Source organism: Petaurus breviceps, unplaced genomic scaffold, assembly GCF_028583685.1.
Source record: "Petaurus breviceps papuanus isolate PSGF00001 unplaced genomic scaffold, PetGlider_PUasm1.0 183, whole genome shotgun sequence".
NCBI classification, from domain to species: Eukaryota; Metazoa; Chordata; class Mammalia; order Diprotodontia; family Petauridae; genus Petaurus; species Petaurus breviceps.
In genome coordinates this window covers 19529996-19548197 of record NW_027185791.1, presented here as the reverse complement: position 1 = coordinate 19548197, position 18202 = coordinate 19529996, and the positions used below count along the sequence as shown (strand labels likewise).

General features: G+C 41.1%; 1 protein-coding gene across 2 annotated transcripts in view; it reads left to right on the top strand.

Moving 5' to 3' along the window:
* The first annotated feature begins 717 nt into the window (after positions 1-717).
* Positions 718-18202, top strand: part of LOC138161146 (fructose-1,6-bisphosphatase isozyme 2) — a 63075-nt gene continuing 45590 nt past the window's right edge. Inside the window, exons 1-3 of one of the 2 annotated variants that reach the window (XM_069087985.1) lie at positions 718-1063; positions 10229-10391; positions 13971-14063. In XM_069087985.1, coding sequence (XP_068944086.1) covers positions 894-1063; positions 10229-10391; positions 13971-14063 — 426 coding nt within the window. In that variant the 5' untranslated portion in view covers positions 718-893. The remainder of the gene's footprint in view (positions 1064-10228; positions 10392-13970; positions 14064-18202) is intronic. The other variant, XM_069087984.1, reaches the window with a different exon arrangement.

Below are 18202 nucleotides of genomic sequence, written 5' to 3'. Positions count from 1 at the left end.
CTGGGCATGCTCTCAGGCCATGCAATGCCAAAATGCTGCCAACATGCGAAAAGGGGCTGTGAATAGAAAAAATTTAAGAAGCCCTGATCTAGACCACAGGGTGGATATTAAAATTCTTAGGGAGACTGTTAATAATAGCAATAAAAAGTTAGCATTTATATAGTACTTTAAGGTTTATAAAACACTTTATATCAGTTGATCCTAGGAACCTGAGAGGCAGGTGCTAAGGTTACCCCCATTTTACAGGTGAGAAAACTGAGACTACACGAGGCTTAAGTGGCTTGCATAGCTAATAAGTATCTGAGACAGGACTCAAACTCAGGTCTGTCCTGACTCCAAGTCCAACACTCTATCCAACTGTACTGCTTAGCGGTACTAGTAATGCCAAGTTCAGTTCCCTTATGGAGGAAGTTGATAGGTTATTTGCAGGCTTTATTTTTCTGTATTTGTTTATAGGCTCTTTTGAATCCTTTGAATGTTATACCTTCTTTATGGGGATGAATAAAGACTGCCCCATACTCGGTATGCATATTATACATTGACTGTAGCAGTTGAAGCAAAGAGCCCGAAGAGAGAAACTCTCTCCTTGATGGTGGTGGTTGGGAGGTGAGAAGGAAAGAGAGGGGCAGGGATAGAGATAGACACTGGATAGCAGCACACTTCCTAAACCTGCTTGTGTGGCTTGGAAGACATCCAGGATTAGATTCCAAAAGGCATTTCCCTGAGGGCTATTCCAAGGCATTTACATCACTTGGCTTCTCTTGAAAACGCTGGCATGGCCAGTACATGCTTCTCCTTAGCCTTAATACAGTCAACTGGGGGACTCAGCCCTTGAAAGAACAGAAAGATTTCTTGCCCTGAGACGAGAATCATTTGATTTCTCTTGGTTCAAAATGGCAGATAGAAGCCCCTTTGAAACAGATATGATCACCCTCACCAGATTTGTTATGGAGAAGGGTCGACAAGCTAAAGGGACAGGAGAGCTAACCCAGCTGCTGAACTCCATGCTGACAGCCATCAAAGCCATCTCTTCAGCTGTGAGGAAGGCTGGCCTTGCCCATCTGTGAGTACTAATGAGAAAAGAAGGCTGGGGTGGGGTTAGACTCTGACAAGACTATAAAATAAAGGGTCTCAAAGGGAGATTTTTTTTAAAGAAATGCTTCTTTAGGCACAAAATATAAATACTTAAAATTAGTTATTAGCAAATAAAGAAACCTTTTAAAAATATTAATGTACATTAAAGCTTTCAGTTGCACTGAGACTTTTGGGACGCCCTATCTTTTACAGCAGGGTATAGTAGTGGCCTCAAAGTAAGGAGTCCAAGTCACCCCTTATATACACTGTCTGTGTGATCCTGGCCAAGTACATTAATTTCTCCATGTTATGGCCATGCTGGCAACTCACTAAGACTACCTTGCAGAAGAGTCATCAATCTACATTGGTCGTGTGATTTTTCCTACTAGGAATTCCTTAAACTAGTGGTTCTCAAAGTGTGGTCCAGGACCCTTGGTAGAATGTTCCTGAGTCCTTTTCAAGGGGTCTGTGAGGTCAAAACTATTTTCATAATAATACAATGTCCTTTTACTTTCTAAAACAATAAATATCAATAAATACAGCCTATGAAAGTTCTTGTAAGAATATAAAAGAGTCCTGAGACCAAGAAGTTTGAGAACCACTGCCTTCCACAAATGAATCACAAGTCACTTCCCAAAAAAAGCCCAAACATATATGCAAATGGACTTTTCTGTGTACTGCATAAGAACTTATCTTTCAACAAGGTAATAGGAAAGTACATGTCAACAACTACTGACTGTTATTTTATCTCTAATGTAAATGTAGCAGCTGGAATTTTTTTTAAAGTGCATTTGCACAGGTCGATTTTCAGATGGATAAAATGGGCTATGTGGTAGACGTGACTACACGTTATCCTACACAAATATGGTGCCCGTCAGTACTCTCAAAGGTTAGTAGACTTAGAGCAAAAGGAGTTTATGAAGTGATTCACATATTAAGTTTTCAATATCTCCTTCTTCTGTTATTCTTTTTAACCTGCCTTGACTCATGCCTCAAACATATTTGTAACCTGTCCCATTTCCTTCTCCAATCTCTGTCCCTTTCTTATCTTTTTATTTTCTACTGCCATGTCAGAAAGTGGAGGGTATGTGTTGAAGGGTGTGAGTGGAGTGGGATGGAATTCAAAGAGAGCCACCAATAGATCTTCCTTCTTTCTTTCCATCCCTTCTACTTTAATGTCAAATGTGGACTGTAGCAAGTTATAAAACTATGGAATGACTTCAGCTCAGGTGTTTGATTAAAAGAAAGGATAATCTTGTGTTTTCTATTTTAATTTTCTGTGTATTAATACCAATGTGCCAGCCTATAAAAAGGATCCTACTTCTGAAAGATAGCCTTCCGTTATGAAAAGAGGTCACAGTTTGGGAATCAGGGAAGCTGTGTTGTTATTTTGGCTTTGACACTTGAGTTCTCATTAACCACTTGACCCTGAGGGAGTCATTTCACTTTTCAGGCTCAATTTCACATACCTAAACAATGGGAATAACAACAATTTGAAATGCCGAGTCCTAGAGTTTTAACGAGGAAAAAACCCTTCATAAGCCTTAAAGATGAGTGATCTTCCACATTTTCACCTTTTGCCTTGCTGATTGCTTCTCTTAATTTCATTATCATTCAGTAAGTATTTATTGGGGACCCCCTCTGTGTATGGTACCACATCAGGCGCTGTTCTTTGGGTCCCCACAAAGTGCTTCCTCTTATTTGCTTTGAAGGGCTTGGCGTGGAGTTTGTGAGTGAGAGTATTCAAGTGTAAACGGGGATCTCATCTGGAATGAAGGAAATCCGCTTGTGCTCAGTTACCCAGGATGCCATCCGACCAGCAGGTGGCAGGCATAAGCCATGGAATCCAGCCTTGGGCTTTCTCAACAGTTGTGTTTCTTTGTCCTCTGCTTTTCATGTCAGCATTACCTGCCTAGAGCAAGTCAGAATATTCTGGTTTAAAATAACTTCAGGTCGCCTTTGGTTTGTAGAGCCGGGTGGCCATCGGGAGGACCAGTCCAAGTCAGGCAGCAATTATTCATTGTTCAGGTTTTGACTGATCCTAGAGGAATGGATGTTGTCATTGTCGTGCATTTGTGTCTGACTCTTCGAGTCCCCGTTTGGGGTTTTCTCGGCAAAGATACTGGAGCAGTTTGCCATTTTCTTCTCCATCTCATTTTGCAAATGAGGAAAATGGGGCAAACAGTGACTTGCCCAGGGTCACATAGCTAGTAAGCGTCTGAGGTGAAATTTGAACTTGGGTCTTCCTGACTCCAGGCCCCAGGTCTCTATCCACTGCCACCACCTAGTGGCCCCTGGCATTTATTAGGCACCTAGCATGGGCCACACATTGTACTGTGTACTGGGGATGAAAAGAAAGGTAAGGAATGAACCAATGCTCTCCAAGAGCTTATTCGAATGGAGGAGGAAGCATCAACAGCGATGTACACACGATCTGTGGGTGGCTGGGAAGTAATCTCAGAAGGCAAGCCCTAGTAGAAGCAGGGAGATGGGACGAGAAGGGGACAGGAAGAGACAGGATCTGAGCTAAGTCCTGAAGGAAATGAGGAGGTGCAGAGGAGGAGGGAGAGCTGCTGCAGGCATGGGAACAGCCAGGGAAAGCTTATGGCATTGAGAGATGGAGTGCCATGTGTGAGAAGCAGCAAGGATTGCAGGCGTGTGGTAGGGAGAAAAGTATTAGAAGGCTAGAAGGGGAGAAAGGGGACATGTTGTTAAGGGTTTCTAGAATCAAACAGATGATTTCATAATTGATCCTACAATAATGGATGTTGTTATTCAGTTGTGTCTGACTCCTCAAGACCCCATTTAGGGTTTTCTTGGCAAAGATACTGAAGTGGTTTGTCATTTCCTTCTCCATTTTACAGATGAGAAAACTGAGGCAAGCAGGTTAAGTGACTTGTCCAGGGTCACACAGCTAGTAAGTGTCTGAGGTTGGATTGGCTGTGTGCACTCTATGCATTGTGCCTCCTAGCTACCCAGGATCATAAGTAGTCACTGACTTTCATCAAGGAGGGGAGTCAGACCTGACCTTTAGCAAGATCCCTTTGGCAGATGAGGGGAGGATGGACTGGGCTGGGAAGAGACCTGAGGTGGAGAGACCGACTAGAAATCTGTTATGAAAGTCCAAATGTTAGGTGATGAGGGTTAGGTGATGAGGCAACTATGTCAGAGGTAAGGAAATATATATGAATGATCTGGAAAAGGTAGAAACAATTGGAATTGGCAAGAGATTTTATATGTGGGGTGAGGGAGAATGAAGAGTTAAGGGCAACACCTAGGTTGTAAGCCTGGATGACTAAGAGGACAGTGGTGCCCTAAATAATAACAGGAAAGTTAGGCAAAGAGGAGGGATTGGATGGATGGGGGAGAGATAATGAGTGCTGCCATTTTGTAAAGGAAAACATTTTTGCAAGACTTAAGAACACTGGTCAATGCAATGAACAATCTCTGTTCTAAATTTAGAAGCCTGATGGGTAACCATACTCCCTATGTTTTGGCAGAGAGATGATGGACTGCAGGCACATAATGAGACATACATTTTCAGACAGAGCCAATGCGTGAATTTGGTTTGCTTGACTACACTTACTGTGATAACAGAGGGCTTCAGTTTGAAGGGTATATTGGATAAGTGGCTATTGATAATGATTTTAAGAAAAGAAGAAACATGTCAATGAAATATTAAAAATACAAAGAAGAGAGAAATTCAATAGACACAAGTAGGCAAGATAGCTTTGTTATTGTCATGTTAAATTTAATGTTCTCTTAAAGCAGGAAGTCTTAGCCTTTTTTGTATCATGGGCCCCTTTGGTGATCTGGTGAAGCCTATGCTTCTCAGGATAATATTTTAAAATGCATAAAATAAAATACATAGGATTAAGAAGGAAGCCAGTTGTATTGAAATACAGTTTTCAAAAGGCATCAATAAAATTAAATATATATATATATATATATACACAAAAATGTATCCTATTCTAGTGCCTTGATGCACTGAGGAGATCACCTGGGTTTTCAGAATCTTTTATTAAATTGTAAACTCAGATCACTGGAAAGATTTCCAGACGGTGTGCAGTCATGGTGGACTATGTCTGCTAAATTTGGAAAGGCTTTATCATCAGGTATACAACAAAGGAAGGAATTTTTTCCTCTATAAAAATTCATGAAGACTATGTTATCGTGGGGGTTTCAATCTGAATTGGTGCAAGCACTCCCCGCATGGAAGAAAGTACAGATCCTTGAAAAATTGAGGTATTTAAATGTTACATTAAAAAATGTGGACAGCTGACATAGGATCTGCCCGATGGAAAGAGAACTCGCTCTAGAAGGTTCCCAGTGTCCTGAGTGGACCTCCTGGAGCAGCAGCTCTCAATACGTGCTCTGAGGACCTCCTAAGGTTCCCCAGCTCCTTTAAGGGGGACTACAAGGGCAAAGCTATTTTCATAATCATACCAAGATGCTATTTGTTTATTAAAATACTTCCTCCCTTTTCTAAATATGTATCTATGTGAGGTCTAATTTCCTTCATATACTTCAACTAAAACAACAGATAGCAACAGATTTGATACAAAAGCAGACATAAAAATTTGAGTGTCTTCTATTATATCAGACATTAAAGAGATTTGTAAAAATTACATAAAACAGGGGTGGCTAGGTGTCTCAGTGAATAGAGCACTGGCCTTGGAGTCAGGAGAACCTGAGTTCAAATATGGCCTCAGACACTTAACACACACTAGTCGTGTGACTTTGGGCAAGTCACTTAACCCCAACAGCCCTGTCTTCCCCCCTCCAAAAAAAAATTACGTAAAACAATATTATTTATTACTAAATATTTTTACTTTAGAAAATATAGTGATTTTTCATAAAATGTGGTGTTTTGTTAACATGTAACGGGTTTATTATTATTTAAAATGAATTTTGTAGATCATGGAATCAGTACTAGAGGTGGAAGGCACCTCAGAGGTCAAGTCCAACCCCGTCATTTTACAGATGATGAACCAGAGGCCCAGATCTGCCGTGGGTGAGCCTGTGCAAACTGCTGTGGCCCTGTGTCTCCAAGAGCGAGCCTAGGTCACATATGCTTTACCTTTTGCACTGATGTCATCATTTGTCTGCTGTTCTTGGCATCAATTGTAAAATCAGTGAATTTCAAAGGAAATAATAATGGTATATAAAGTTACAGCAACTATCAGCCAATATATTTCTATCTACCAAAGAAGTGCTAATTACACATCAAAAACAGAATGCAGTTACATTTAATGTAATCCTTAATAAATATATCTTTTGTTATTGTTCAGTCATTTTTCAATCATGTCTGACACTTCATGACCCCATTCGGGGTTTTCTTGGCGAAGGTACAGGAGAGGTTTGACATTTCCTTCTTCAGCTCATTTTACAGATGAGGAAACTGAGGCAAACAGAGTTAAGTGATTTGCTCAGGGTTGCTGAGGTAAAATTTGAACTCAGGAGGATAAGTCTTCCTGACTCCAGGCCCATCACTCTATCCACTTTGCCATCTAGCTGCCCCATGAGATACACACACACACACACGTGTGTGTGTCAATTATTTACATGTAAATGAGTGTATTATATAAATGTGTATATATGAAATATGTGTCTCTCTTTTTTAAAAAAATTTTTTTTCTTTGTGTTTTAAATGGGGAAGGGTAGGGCAGTTGCAGCTAAGTGACTTGCCCAAGGTCACATGGCTAGTAAGTGTTAATGTGCCTGAGGCTGGATTTGAACTCAGGTCCTCCTGACTCCAAGTCCAGTGCTCTATTCACTGTGCCACCTAGCCACCCCATCTCTTTCTCTTTATACATACAAAAAGATGGATAGTTGGATACACTCATATATCTAATACCTGGACTGTAACTGGTCCCCCTTTCAAGGTTCTAGTGCTGCCCCTAAGGGGCAATAGGGTCTTTCAATGCTATCAACTTGAGCTCCCCATTCCAGGGTGTTCTTTCCAAAATCCCTAATATAACTGATGCCTGTTAACATCAATTAACTTTTGCAAAGATCTTTACTGGAAAAATTCAGCAAGAACCAAAGGTATAAACCCTCCTGAGCTGGGGCACATTGCCATCTTGGTCTCTAGGAGAGCTGACTCAAACTTAACACAATTGTTTTAAGCATTTCTACCACCAGTCCACTTCCAGGGGTAGCTATGGTGAGTCGCTGCCAAGGCTGAAGGATCCAATGTCTTGACTGCCAGGTCAATATGCTTCTGGAATAGATCCCACAGGTGTTCCTTGACGCTGTATTCCTCACTGGGCTTTACTGCATAAACCCGATTATGGATTTGAGTTCCTGCAACTCGGGTGGTTCTTCTGAACTTTTAAAACTCAGTCTTGCTTGGTCCATTCCATCTCCTACATTCATTTACCTAAGAGTAGAAAAAAATGAAACACAACAGAGCCAGAAAACCAACACTGTGTGTTCAAGGCTCCCTAGAAGCCTCAGTTGGGAGATGAGGGATGGAAACCTCTTTCTCCTCTCCAGAAGACTTGCCCATCATTCCCCCCCCCCCCCGCCATAATTGCCACCATGAAAATGGATCCTGACCTGGCTTGTTTGGTGCTTTCTGTATTCACACTCAGTTCTGGTTCAGCAGCCAGTCAAAAGGGTAAGTAGGTATGAAACAGTCGCAGAACACTCTGAGCCAAGAGCAGAGATCTCCATTGTGTTGTTGTTCAATGGTTCAGTCATGTCCCACTCTTCATGGCCCATGGATCATAGCACTCCAGGCCCTTCTATCCTCCTCCGTCTCTCAAAGTTCATCCAAGTTCATATTCATTGTTTCCATTCTCATATCTATTCTTCTCATCCTCTGTCATCCCCCTTTCCTTTTTCCTTCAAACTTTCCCAACATCAGGGTCTTTTCCAATGAGTCCTTTCATTATGTGACCAAAGTATTTAAGTTTCACCTTCAGTGTTTGACCTTCCAGTGAATAGCCTGAATTAATTTCTTGAAGTGTTGACTGATTGATCTCCCTTTTGTCCAAGGGAATCTCAAAAGTCTTCTCTAGCACCACAATTCAAAAGGTGATCTTACTTGTGTCTTGAGGAATCTGTCAACAGGCCAAGAAGCAACAGTTAAAATGAACATGGAACAGCCTATTGGTTTAAGATTGGAGGAGTATGACAAGATTGTATATTGTCACCTTATTTAACTTATATGCAGAGGACATCATGTAAAATGCTGCACTGGATGAATCAAAAGCTGGAATTAAGGCTGCCAGGAGAAAGATCCGCAATCTCATATATTCAGACCGCTACTGCATATACTCCTAGCAGCAGGTTCATCAAAACCACCACGTAGGCTGGCCACAGGTAGAAGCTATTGCACATACTCTCAGCCTGGACTCCCATTGGCTAGTTTCCCATTTACACAGGTAGCTATGTATGTCTATGTGTTTATATATTATACATATGTATGAATGTACATGGACATGTATGTATGTAACATATATAATTTTCCACCTGAACATTTCTGAATACTTTTGACTCTATGGACATTTACTTTGGAGGTATGTCTATATGGCCTCCTGTGCAGTTGCAACTTTATTGAATCAAATTTTTTTTTAATTAAGCTTTTTATAAATAAAGTTAAAACCTGGGGGTTTGTGGTACAAAAATTTTAATCATTCTGTAATTACAAGAGGTTAAATGGCCTACATCTACATGTTTTATAAAAAAAAGTTTTCTTTTAAAATATTTCTTTTTTTTCTTAATTTTCAGATAAAAAACTTTGTGCCAAAATTCTAAAAATTTTAAAATTTGACATTTTAGCGAAAAACAAAATGTAGCAAGTATTTTGTGAAAAGTCAATTCTAAAAAGGTTGCATTATAGGAGCATTGCAATTAGGAAAAGGTGCAATTGACTGGTATTTATTGCCATGTAGATTTTAAAAAATTTATTTATTTACTTTTAGTTTACAACATTCAGTTCCATAATCCCTTGAATTCCAAATTTTCTACCCCTCCCTCTCCTGCCCCTCCCCCCACAATCAGATATAGGTTCTACAAATACCTTCACATTAAATGTTAGCCAAGTTGTAAAGAAAAAATATAACCAATGAAATGAACCACGAGAAAGAAGGAACGAGACAAAACAAAACAAAAAGAGAGAGAGAGCAGGTAGTTTGCTTTAATCTGCATTCAGACTCTGCAGTTCTCTCTCTGGATGTGGACAGCTCTCTCCATCATGAGTCTTTTGGAGTTGTCTTCTAACCCTGCATTGCTGAGAGGAGCCTGGTATATCACAGTCAGTTGTCACAGACACAATGTGTCTGTAATTGTGTACAAAGTTCTCCTGGTTCTGTTCTTCTCACTCAGCATCAGTTCATATATGCCTCCCTAGGTAAATATGAAGTCCATCTGCTCCTCATTTCTTATAGCACAATAGTATTCCATTACATGCATATACCACATGTTCAGCCATTCCCCAATTGATGGGCACCCCCTTAATTTCCAATTCTTTGCCACCACAAGAAGAGCTGCTATAAATATTTTTGTACCTATGGATTCTTTTCCCGCTTGTTATGATCTCTTTGGGATACAGCCCACAATGTAGATTTTTTTTTTTTTAAGCAACCAGGGTTAAGTAACTTGCTCAAGGTTACATGGGCAATTATTTCTGGGTGTGGTGCTAAGTATCTGAGTCCGGATTTGATCTCCAGGTCATCCCGACACTGGGGCTGGTGCTCTTACTCACTGAGCCACCTGGCCACCCCTCACAATGTAGATTTTTAATAATATGATATATAATGTGTGATTTTGATTTAAATATTATGTTACTTAAATTTATACTTTAATACGTTCTTTCAAAGTAACTTTTTATTCTCCTAATTTCTATTCCATTTGCATACCACCTGGGGCACATTTGTTTTTTGTTTTTCTATATTAGTGGAAATGTCATGCAAAGATTTTTATCCCTTCTTTTATCTCCTCCCTTCCCTTTTCTCCTCTCCCTAGTTTTCTGCCCTTGCGAGGGGGTTCAAACTTTTCCTTTTTAATTCCAGCGGAGCCCAGAAAGATTAAACACCACAACAATAGGAAGCATCAGGGCCAGGATTTGAGCTGGAGACTAGTCCTGTGATTTCACGACGCTGCGCACTGAATCCTTGTATTACTTACGTGTTTCCCGTCTTCTTAGGTACGGGATTGCAGGAACTCTGAATGTGACCGGTGATGAAGTCAAGAAGTTAGATGTATTGTCCAACTCCCTGGTTATCAACATGCTCCAGTCTTCCTACAGTACCTGCGTCCTGGTCTCGGAAGAGAATAAAGAAGCCATCATCACGGACAAAGAGAAGAGGGTCTGTATGTGCCTTCTCCCAAGTCTTTCCCGGTCTGGCTTTGGGGGTGGTGTTGTCCAGTTGAACAGTAGATGGCGGCATTGCACCATCTTAGTGGTCTCTGCGTTGGCTGTCTCACGCTTTTAATTGGTGCTTTACCAATGAGTTCATGGTGTTGGGTAATTGGACAAACCATAGCTGGAGAACGACTCATCCAGGAATTAAGGGGGTGATTTACTGAAACTCATTACTCACTGAGTGGCAAAGGAACCAGTAAAGCAGGACTCTATATGCGCCTCTGTGGCCCTGCCATGGACAGGCATCTGGGGATACTGGGGCAGAGGAGCTGAGCTAGAGAGCCTGGCAGAGGGGGTGGGATACGGGCACACGTGGGAAAGTTGGGTTCCCTCTCCCCCTTCCCCGCAGAACACGCTGCAGGGAGGTGTTTCCCGAGGTCTGAGACTCTTTAGGGGGTGCAGGGGGAGGGGAGGGCTGTCACAGACCCTTCTGGCAGTCTGGTGAATCCTAGGGTCCCCTTCTCAGAATAACCACTTGTTGTGTGGATTCATAACTGGAGGAAATGCTGAGTGACAATCAGAGGCCACCGAAAGAGGGGTGCATTTTAAAAAATCATCCAAGTTCACAGACCCCCTATAAGGAAGCTTTTGGAGTCCGAAATTGATTCCTCATTTTTGTAAGCCAGAAAGTTTTCCTTAACAAAAAGCGATCGGAGGCAGATTTCCCCAGGTTGTAGATTCATTTTGCCTCGTTCTTTCCTCTTTCTTCCTCCGGCTTTTGGCCCTTTTACTGCGAGTTAAGCTTTGGCTTCTCCTTCTGCCCCAGCCGAGAGGGGCTAGGGTAAAGGAAGGAGGTGGTTAGCAGCGTGGATGGCGGTGTCCAGCTCAAAAAGGATCTCTAAACATCAGATCAGTGGGCTAAGTCTAAGATGAGATTTAACAGAGACAAATGCAAATCCCTACACTTGGATTAAAAAAAATAAGCTTTGAATGCACAAAATAGGAGAGGAGAGCAAAATAACCATTTGCATGAAAAAAAAAATGGGTTGGAGATGGCTGACTGCAGCCTCCATATGAATCTCTAGAAACTAGGGAGGAATTATCGTTTATTCATTTATTATGTGTCAGATGCTGTGCTAAGTGATTTAAAAATATTATCTCATTGGATCTTCACAACAGCCCTCTGAGGCAGGTGCTGGTGTCACGTGACACAAGGGTGATGTCATAGTTAAAGCTGATTCAACCTTAGGTTGTATTGTCCTGAAAATGGAAGGTGATGGTTCTACTGGCCCAGGCCAGTGTCCTGTGTATGGATACTTCATCTTGCCACAGCCTTGCAGAAGCATATCCCATTCCTGCTTAATGCTCTCACAGGACATTAGCTCTAGTTAAATTAACACCTTATGTCCGTGAATCACGATGCTTAGTCCTGGAGGCTGAATATGATACATGTGTATCTCCGTGCAAAAAATATACCAGGAAAAAGTTGTGTCCATTTGGCCAGCATTTTTGTAAAACCTGCTGTGTGCCAGGCACCATGATGAGTGTTGGGGATACAAGGAAAGTCAAAGGCCACCTCTGCTCTTGAAGAACTCGGTCTTTTAGGGGAGACGATACCCAAGCAATCACGAATGAACAAGGTATAGAAAGAATACATTGGGCGACAGTCTTAGATGGAAGGTACTAGGAGTTAGGAGGACGGTGAATAAAACTGTCGAAAAAATAAAAAGAATTACATGTCTCACCAGTTTATTTAGCTGTTCTGATAGATATTTAACAACTTTGGTTTATTAAAAATCTTGTTCTGCATTCCAAAGTTTTCTTTATGGAAAAATTGATGAATTTGTTTTATTTCTTCTATGCATATGCTTGGCAAACTCTAGAGTTAATTTCCTTTCACATTGAATGGGAGAACGTGAAGGTTTTCTGAAATCTAGGGGATGTGGAGACCAAAAAAGTTTGGGCGTCCCTGTTGAAGGGATCTTAACTCAGACACTAGTTGGACTAGGCCACCTCTAGGTGTTCCACAGCTCTGAGATTCTGCAACTTTTGTCAGCAAGACAACAGCAGATGGAAGGCATCATGGTGTAGCGGAAGGAAGGCCGGATCTGAGATTGGAGAGATCCAGGTTTTAGCTCCGCCTTTCTGCTCCGTGCCCCCAGACAAGTCACTTCCCCTTTTGAGGCCTCTATTACCATATCTGTAAGATGAAGAGGTTGGACTAGAGTGGGCTCTAAGGTTCTGCCTAATTATGTAGCTGTATGGTTCTGAGAAATATCAGAGAGAAATCTCTGATCTTTAAATGGGCTTCTAGCTTTGACACACTGTGCTATGTCATGCTGTACCACGATATTCTGTTACATATTGGGAAGATCACTGGACAAAGAACCAAGAGACCTGAGTTCTAGCTCTTCCTTTACCATTTACTTGACGTGTGACCTTGGGCAAGTCATTTAATTTCTTTGGGCTTCAGTTTTCTCTTCTGTCAAATAAGGGATTCTGAATTAAGGATCTCTCAACGTTCCTTCTAGATCTAAGACCCTGACTCCTGTCCATATTAGAAGGATGGTCTCCGTATAAGTTGTAGAGTAGATACAGCTTTTCTTTGGCAACCTCTTCCTACAGTCTGCCCCTCCTCCTTCACATACACTTCCCTTGACTCGTTTCAGCTATCCTGTGGAGGGACTACTTATCTATTCTTGACCCAATGCTGCTACCCCACCTTTCAGGCTCCCAGTTGATCAGGGTTCTCCTCTAGGGAATTCTACTCTGGTTGATCTACCTCAAGCAAAGGGTCCCACACTCCCATAGCAATGGGTTCAGTTGCTGCTGTGTTCTATTCTTCCATTGAAAACCACCTTCCAGTAACTCATCCCTAAGTCCAAGTTTCTTAAGCCTTCCCGGGTAAGAGTTAAGTAATCTGAAAAAAACCAAAAATCTTCTCATCTATGGTAGCCTCCTAATGAGAAAGAACTAGACCTTAGGTGCTTACACATGTATTTGATAATCATGGCATAACACTTTTAGGCATAACACTCCCACCTCTTTTTGTCTGACCCAAAAGAGTGACTCTGAGGGTAGGAGGAGAAAGAATGGTGCAACCGTGCCCTGGTGGGGGTAGATATTTTGATGCAGGAAGGGCCTTGCCCCTTTGTGGGCAGCCACCTACACTGCTTATAGGTAGGGCTGGCCCTGGGTACCAAGATTCAAATACACCAGCTCCACACCCTCGTTATGTAACTGAATATCTTTGATAATGAAATTCTTTTGATTTAAGTCATTTTTTGGAAGGAAGATTGTCTGGCAGAATTAAAACCAGGTGCAAGTTCAGCAGGCAGATTTCTGTTCTCCTCACATAGGAATCCCCTCTAAAATCTCCTCACCGGGGTTAAAACAGGAATTGAGTGAACAGAGATGTTGAAGAGGAGATTTTTATGTGGGTAGGTAGACTCAGTGACCTATGGGATCCTTTCCAGTCCTAATAGTCTATGATGTTACTATAGACGTCAGCGATGTAGTGTTTTAATTGTTTTGTGTGTGTAAGTATATGCTTAATTGGATGTTATTATGTCTACTCATTCAGGGTAAATATGTGGTCTGCTTTGATCCACTAGATGGCTCCTCCAACATTGACTGTTTGGCATCCATAGGAACTATATTTGCCATCTACAGAAAGGTAGGTATCTCTCTGTTCTTAGATCTTTGAGATCTAGTAGGAAACATCTGTGACTACTTGTTAGGAGACCTAGATTCTTCTTCCAGATCAGTACTTTCCAAGTGGAAATTGTCTCATTTGAAGAAAAAAAAAAAGACTGGATTGAAATTCAGTATTTTAATACTTGATTTTAGTGGCTCTCATAGTTAAAAAAAAAAAAAAGGTACCTCTCAAAGATGCCTAACTCCAAATGGAAGAAATGAACTTGCTATGTCATGATGCTCATTATTCCTCAATTATGCAATTAAATTTTAGTTAGACAATAAGCCTCTCTCTCTCCATGTCAATCTGTTGTTCTTGCAAAGGAATTAGAATGTGTTATGTTTTTAGAAAATGGTTTCAAAACCCACTGAAACACTTTGTTTCTGTTTCCAAGTTTTCCATGTGCGCAGATAAGAGTCTTTATAGATAGTAGCAGCATTTTGGGCAAAAAAAAAATGCTTAGTTTTATAAAATGTGTTGCTCAAGGCTTCCTACTATCATTAGCTAATATTTCAATGCACAATAAATCTGTATTTCCAACAGTCCTGATAATTCTGAATTTTTTGATGGACTTCTTGTTAGATTGGGTTCTATTATTACTTTTATTTGGTTATATGATAGAAGAGGAACTCATATTAGAAGGGTCAGTTCTGTTCCTTTCTAGATTGCCTGTACTCACTTTTTTAGTACTGTCTTCGATCTGTGGTTGTTATGTAAAATCTCTAAAATCCAGTTGTCTATTTTGTTAATAGTTTACATAATCCATAAATCCACTTAACCTGGTACAAGAAAAATATGAGTCCTAATATGCTTAATGTAGTAATGTAGTGGGCCATGATTCACCCCTCTGCAGCAAGGAGCTCCCACTTGAGTCCCACTTGTTTATGGAACGTGCTCTGTGACTTTCTGATATAGAAACTGAGTGATGGAGCCACAGCAATCCAGATAGTAAATTAAATAGCTTAATTCCATTCCCTTCTATAGCCAAACAGGGACTTATGAAAAAGAAAATGTAAAAAGAAAATAATTTTCAAAAACATAATGCTTCCAAATTTCGGTCATAGGATTCAAGTAAAATTCCTAGAAAATGTAATTGTCTAAGTATCAAGTAATTATAGGAACCTAGCTATCTCCAGCCTTCCCACATTTTGCTAGAGAATCAGCAAGATCCACCCCCCACCTCCAAAATAAAAATATAAATCAAAACAAAGTGTTGTCCTAATACAAAAGTGACCAAAGTTCAAGCAATAATTTTTAAAAATGGAGTCTAGCAATGACTGTAACACAAAAATGTGTATGTGAGGCCAACTCCATTTTTGTAAGAAGGGAAATGGAGAAAGGGAGCCTGGAGAAGGAGCTGTCTACCCTAAGGCAAAAGGAGAATAATGCTGAGGGGAAGGGACTTTGAGGAGCTCACCCTCGGGGTGTGGCTTTTAAAAAGGATCTGCACCCATAGCATCCCTCTCCTGGGAACTTTGTTTTTTCTATATCTAGAAGCATCTGCCCCAGCCACCATAGCTAGCGCTTGACTGTGATTCTGGCCATTGCAGCCGCTGCTGCATGAAAAGCCCCTGCTTTTCATGGATCTGTGAAAGATCAGAGCTCGCTGTAGATGTCAGAGCCTTTGTATCTATTGCTTATAATTGTTGCCAAAGAACTGGTAGCTCCCATCACTGCTTTGCTCTTTTAATCCCCATAGTAATTATTCATATAATGTTAATTTAATTTATCATGAATTACTAATGTTAATTGTCAGTTTCTTTGGAGAAAACATTCTGTCTTGGCCACTGCCATGTCAGACTGGGATGTCCTAGACTCATTGCTATCGTCACCACTAAGGTGTGTATTTTCGTTAGACACACAGTACCTCTGAATGGGATGAAACTCGACAACATGTCCTGTCTGTGATGGGATCCCCCTTCATGAACTTCAAAGAGATTTGTTAATGTTTTTTGGGAGAGGGAGGATTCCGTGTCTTTGTCAGCTACATTTCCTTTCAAACCTCTGACAAATAGCTTCCTCACCTTGGGCATGAGTACCAGGGTGGACAGAGTCCTTCTTGGTCATGCTTTAGCTTCATTGTGTAGCTTGCCTAAGGAATGCCATAAGGCAGCCCTGGAACACTGGCCTTCTCCACACTGGAGCAGGTCTTGGCGCTGAATCATTAGGATCCCCTGCACTACATAAGTCATCAGCATCCTGAAGGGCCTTCCCTAAGCTAGACCTGCCCATTTTTATGTTGAAGTCACTGATAAACACTTTGCCCACTGGTGAGGATTTCCTCTGTCCAGCCTTGGCTTTCTTATTACATTCATAATTTTGTCTTCCTACTTGCATATAGTTAAATTTCAAGGGTTGTACTAAGGTATTTCAGGCAGTCAGGCAGGCAGTCAGCAATCATTTATTAAATGCCTACTATGTACCAAGCACTAGGAATAGAACATAAGGTAAAAAAAAAAATCCAGGCTCTGCTTTCAAGAAGCTCATAGTCTAATGGGTAAACAGCATGCAAACAACTATGTATAAGCAAGCTATATACAGGATAAACTGGAGGCAATCTTAGAGAAAAGGGTTTTCTCTAAGGGGAATTGGGAAATGCTCCTTGTAGAAGGTGGTGTTTTAGCTGAGACTTGAAGGAAGCTAGGGAAGGCAGGAGACGAGATGCAGAGGAGAGAATTCCAGGTATGAGGGCAGCCAGCAAAATGCCCAAAGTTAGAGGGAAGAGGATAGAACCTACTATGTGCCCATCACCGTGCTAGGTTCTTTTTTTACAAATATTATTTCATTTGATCCTGTGGTAAGGGCTATTGTTGTCTCCATTTTATAGTTTAAGGGACGAGAATCTTGTGCAAAGAATAGCAAGGAGGCTGGAAAATATAGGAGGGGGTTAGGTTTCCAAAGGCTTTGGATGACAGAGAATTTTATATTTGATCCTGCAAGTGACAGATAGCTCCTTAAGTTTATTGAATTGGGTGTGGAGGGTGGGCAGGAGACGTGATCAAACTTGTGCTTTGGGCAGATCAGTTTGACCACTGAGTAGATGGTGACCTGGATTGCAGACAGACCTGAGGGGGATAGATATAACAAAAGATTGTTGCAGAAGTCTAGGTTTAAGGTGATTTCTTTATCCTTATTCTAACTGGGACTTAGTAAAACAAGAACATCCCAAGTAAACTTGGTGGGGCGTGGGGGTGGGGCAGCAAAGTGGAAGGCAGCTGCTAGATGTGCATGAAGACCAAGAGAAATGGTTGGAATGGGTAGCGCCCCAGGAAGCAGTGGAGGCAAGACGGAGACAGAGCAGAAAAGTCATCATCTAAGCCGGAGTAGAGTGGAAGAGATGAGATCCCCAGTACAGACTCTGGCATCCTTAGGAATGCATGGAAGGACCCTATTTCCTGCACTCACTCAGAGGGAAAGACCCAAGGCTGGTGAACCCTCACTTCCTTCTCTCTTCCTCTTGCTTTCTTTCTGGGAGAGCTGTGACTATAGGCAAGAATGAGTCAGCTGCTTTCAAAATGGAGCTGGCATGAGACACATGGCAGATCAGGCATTTTCCTTTTCCTCTGTCTTTGGGAACATGGGTTGGAAGGAAAACAAGGCTTTTGGAGGGACAGAATAGAAAGAAGGAAAGATGGAGGAAGGAATACGACCACCCTTGTAAAGGTGGGACTGAAGGAAGGGGAGACAGCCCTCCTACCAACAAGACAACTCTCCTTCTTCCCATTGCTACACCATACTACTTCAAATCTGTCAAACGAGGTAATTCGTACCTAGCCTACTGACCTTACATGGATTATGCTCTATGCAAGAGTCTTGACAAGTAATAAAACATTACATAAATTCAAGGAGCAAATTCTGTTATTTTACTTTAAGTATTGTCTTACAGGACAGAATTTAACCCATTTACAAACTGTGTTATAACTGTGCTGTCTTTCATAATTTTTAGAATATATATGCAATTTAATTTTAAAAATATTTTTAATCCACTTCCATTGCTGTAAGTTTTCTCTATAATTTTCTGCCAAATAGGGAGAATATCTGAAAGCTGAAAGGTACATGGACAATAGAGTATGTCAAATTAAATAACAGTAAGTTATGATGGAATAGTTAGGTTATGA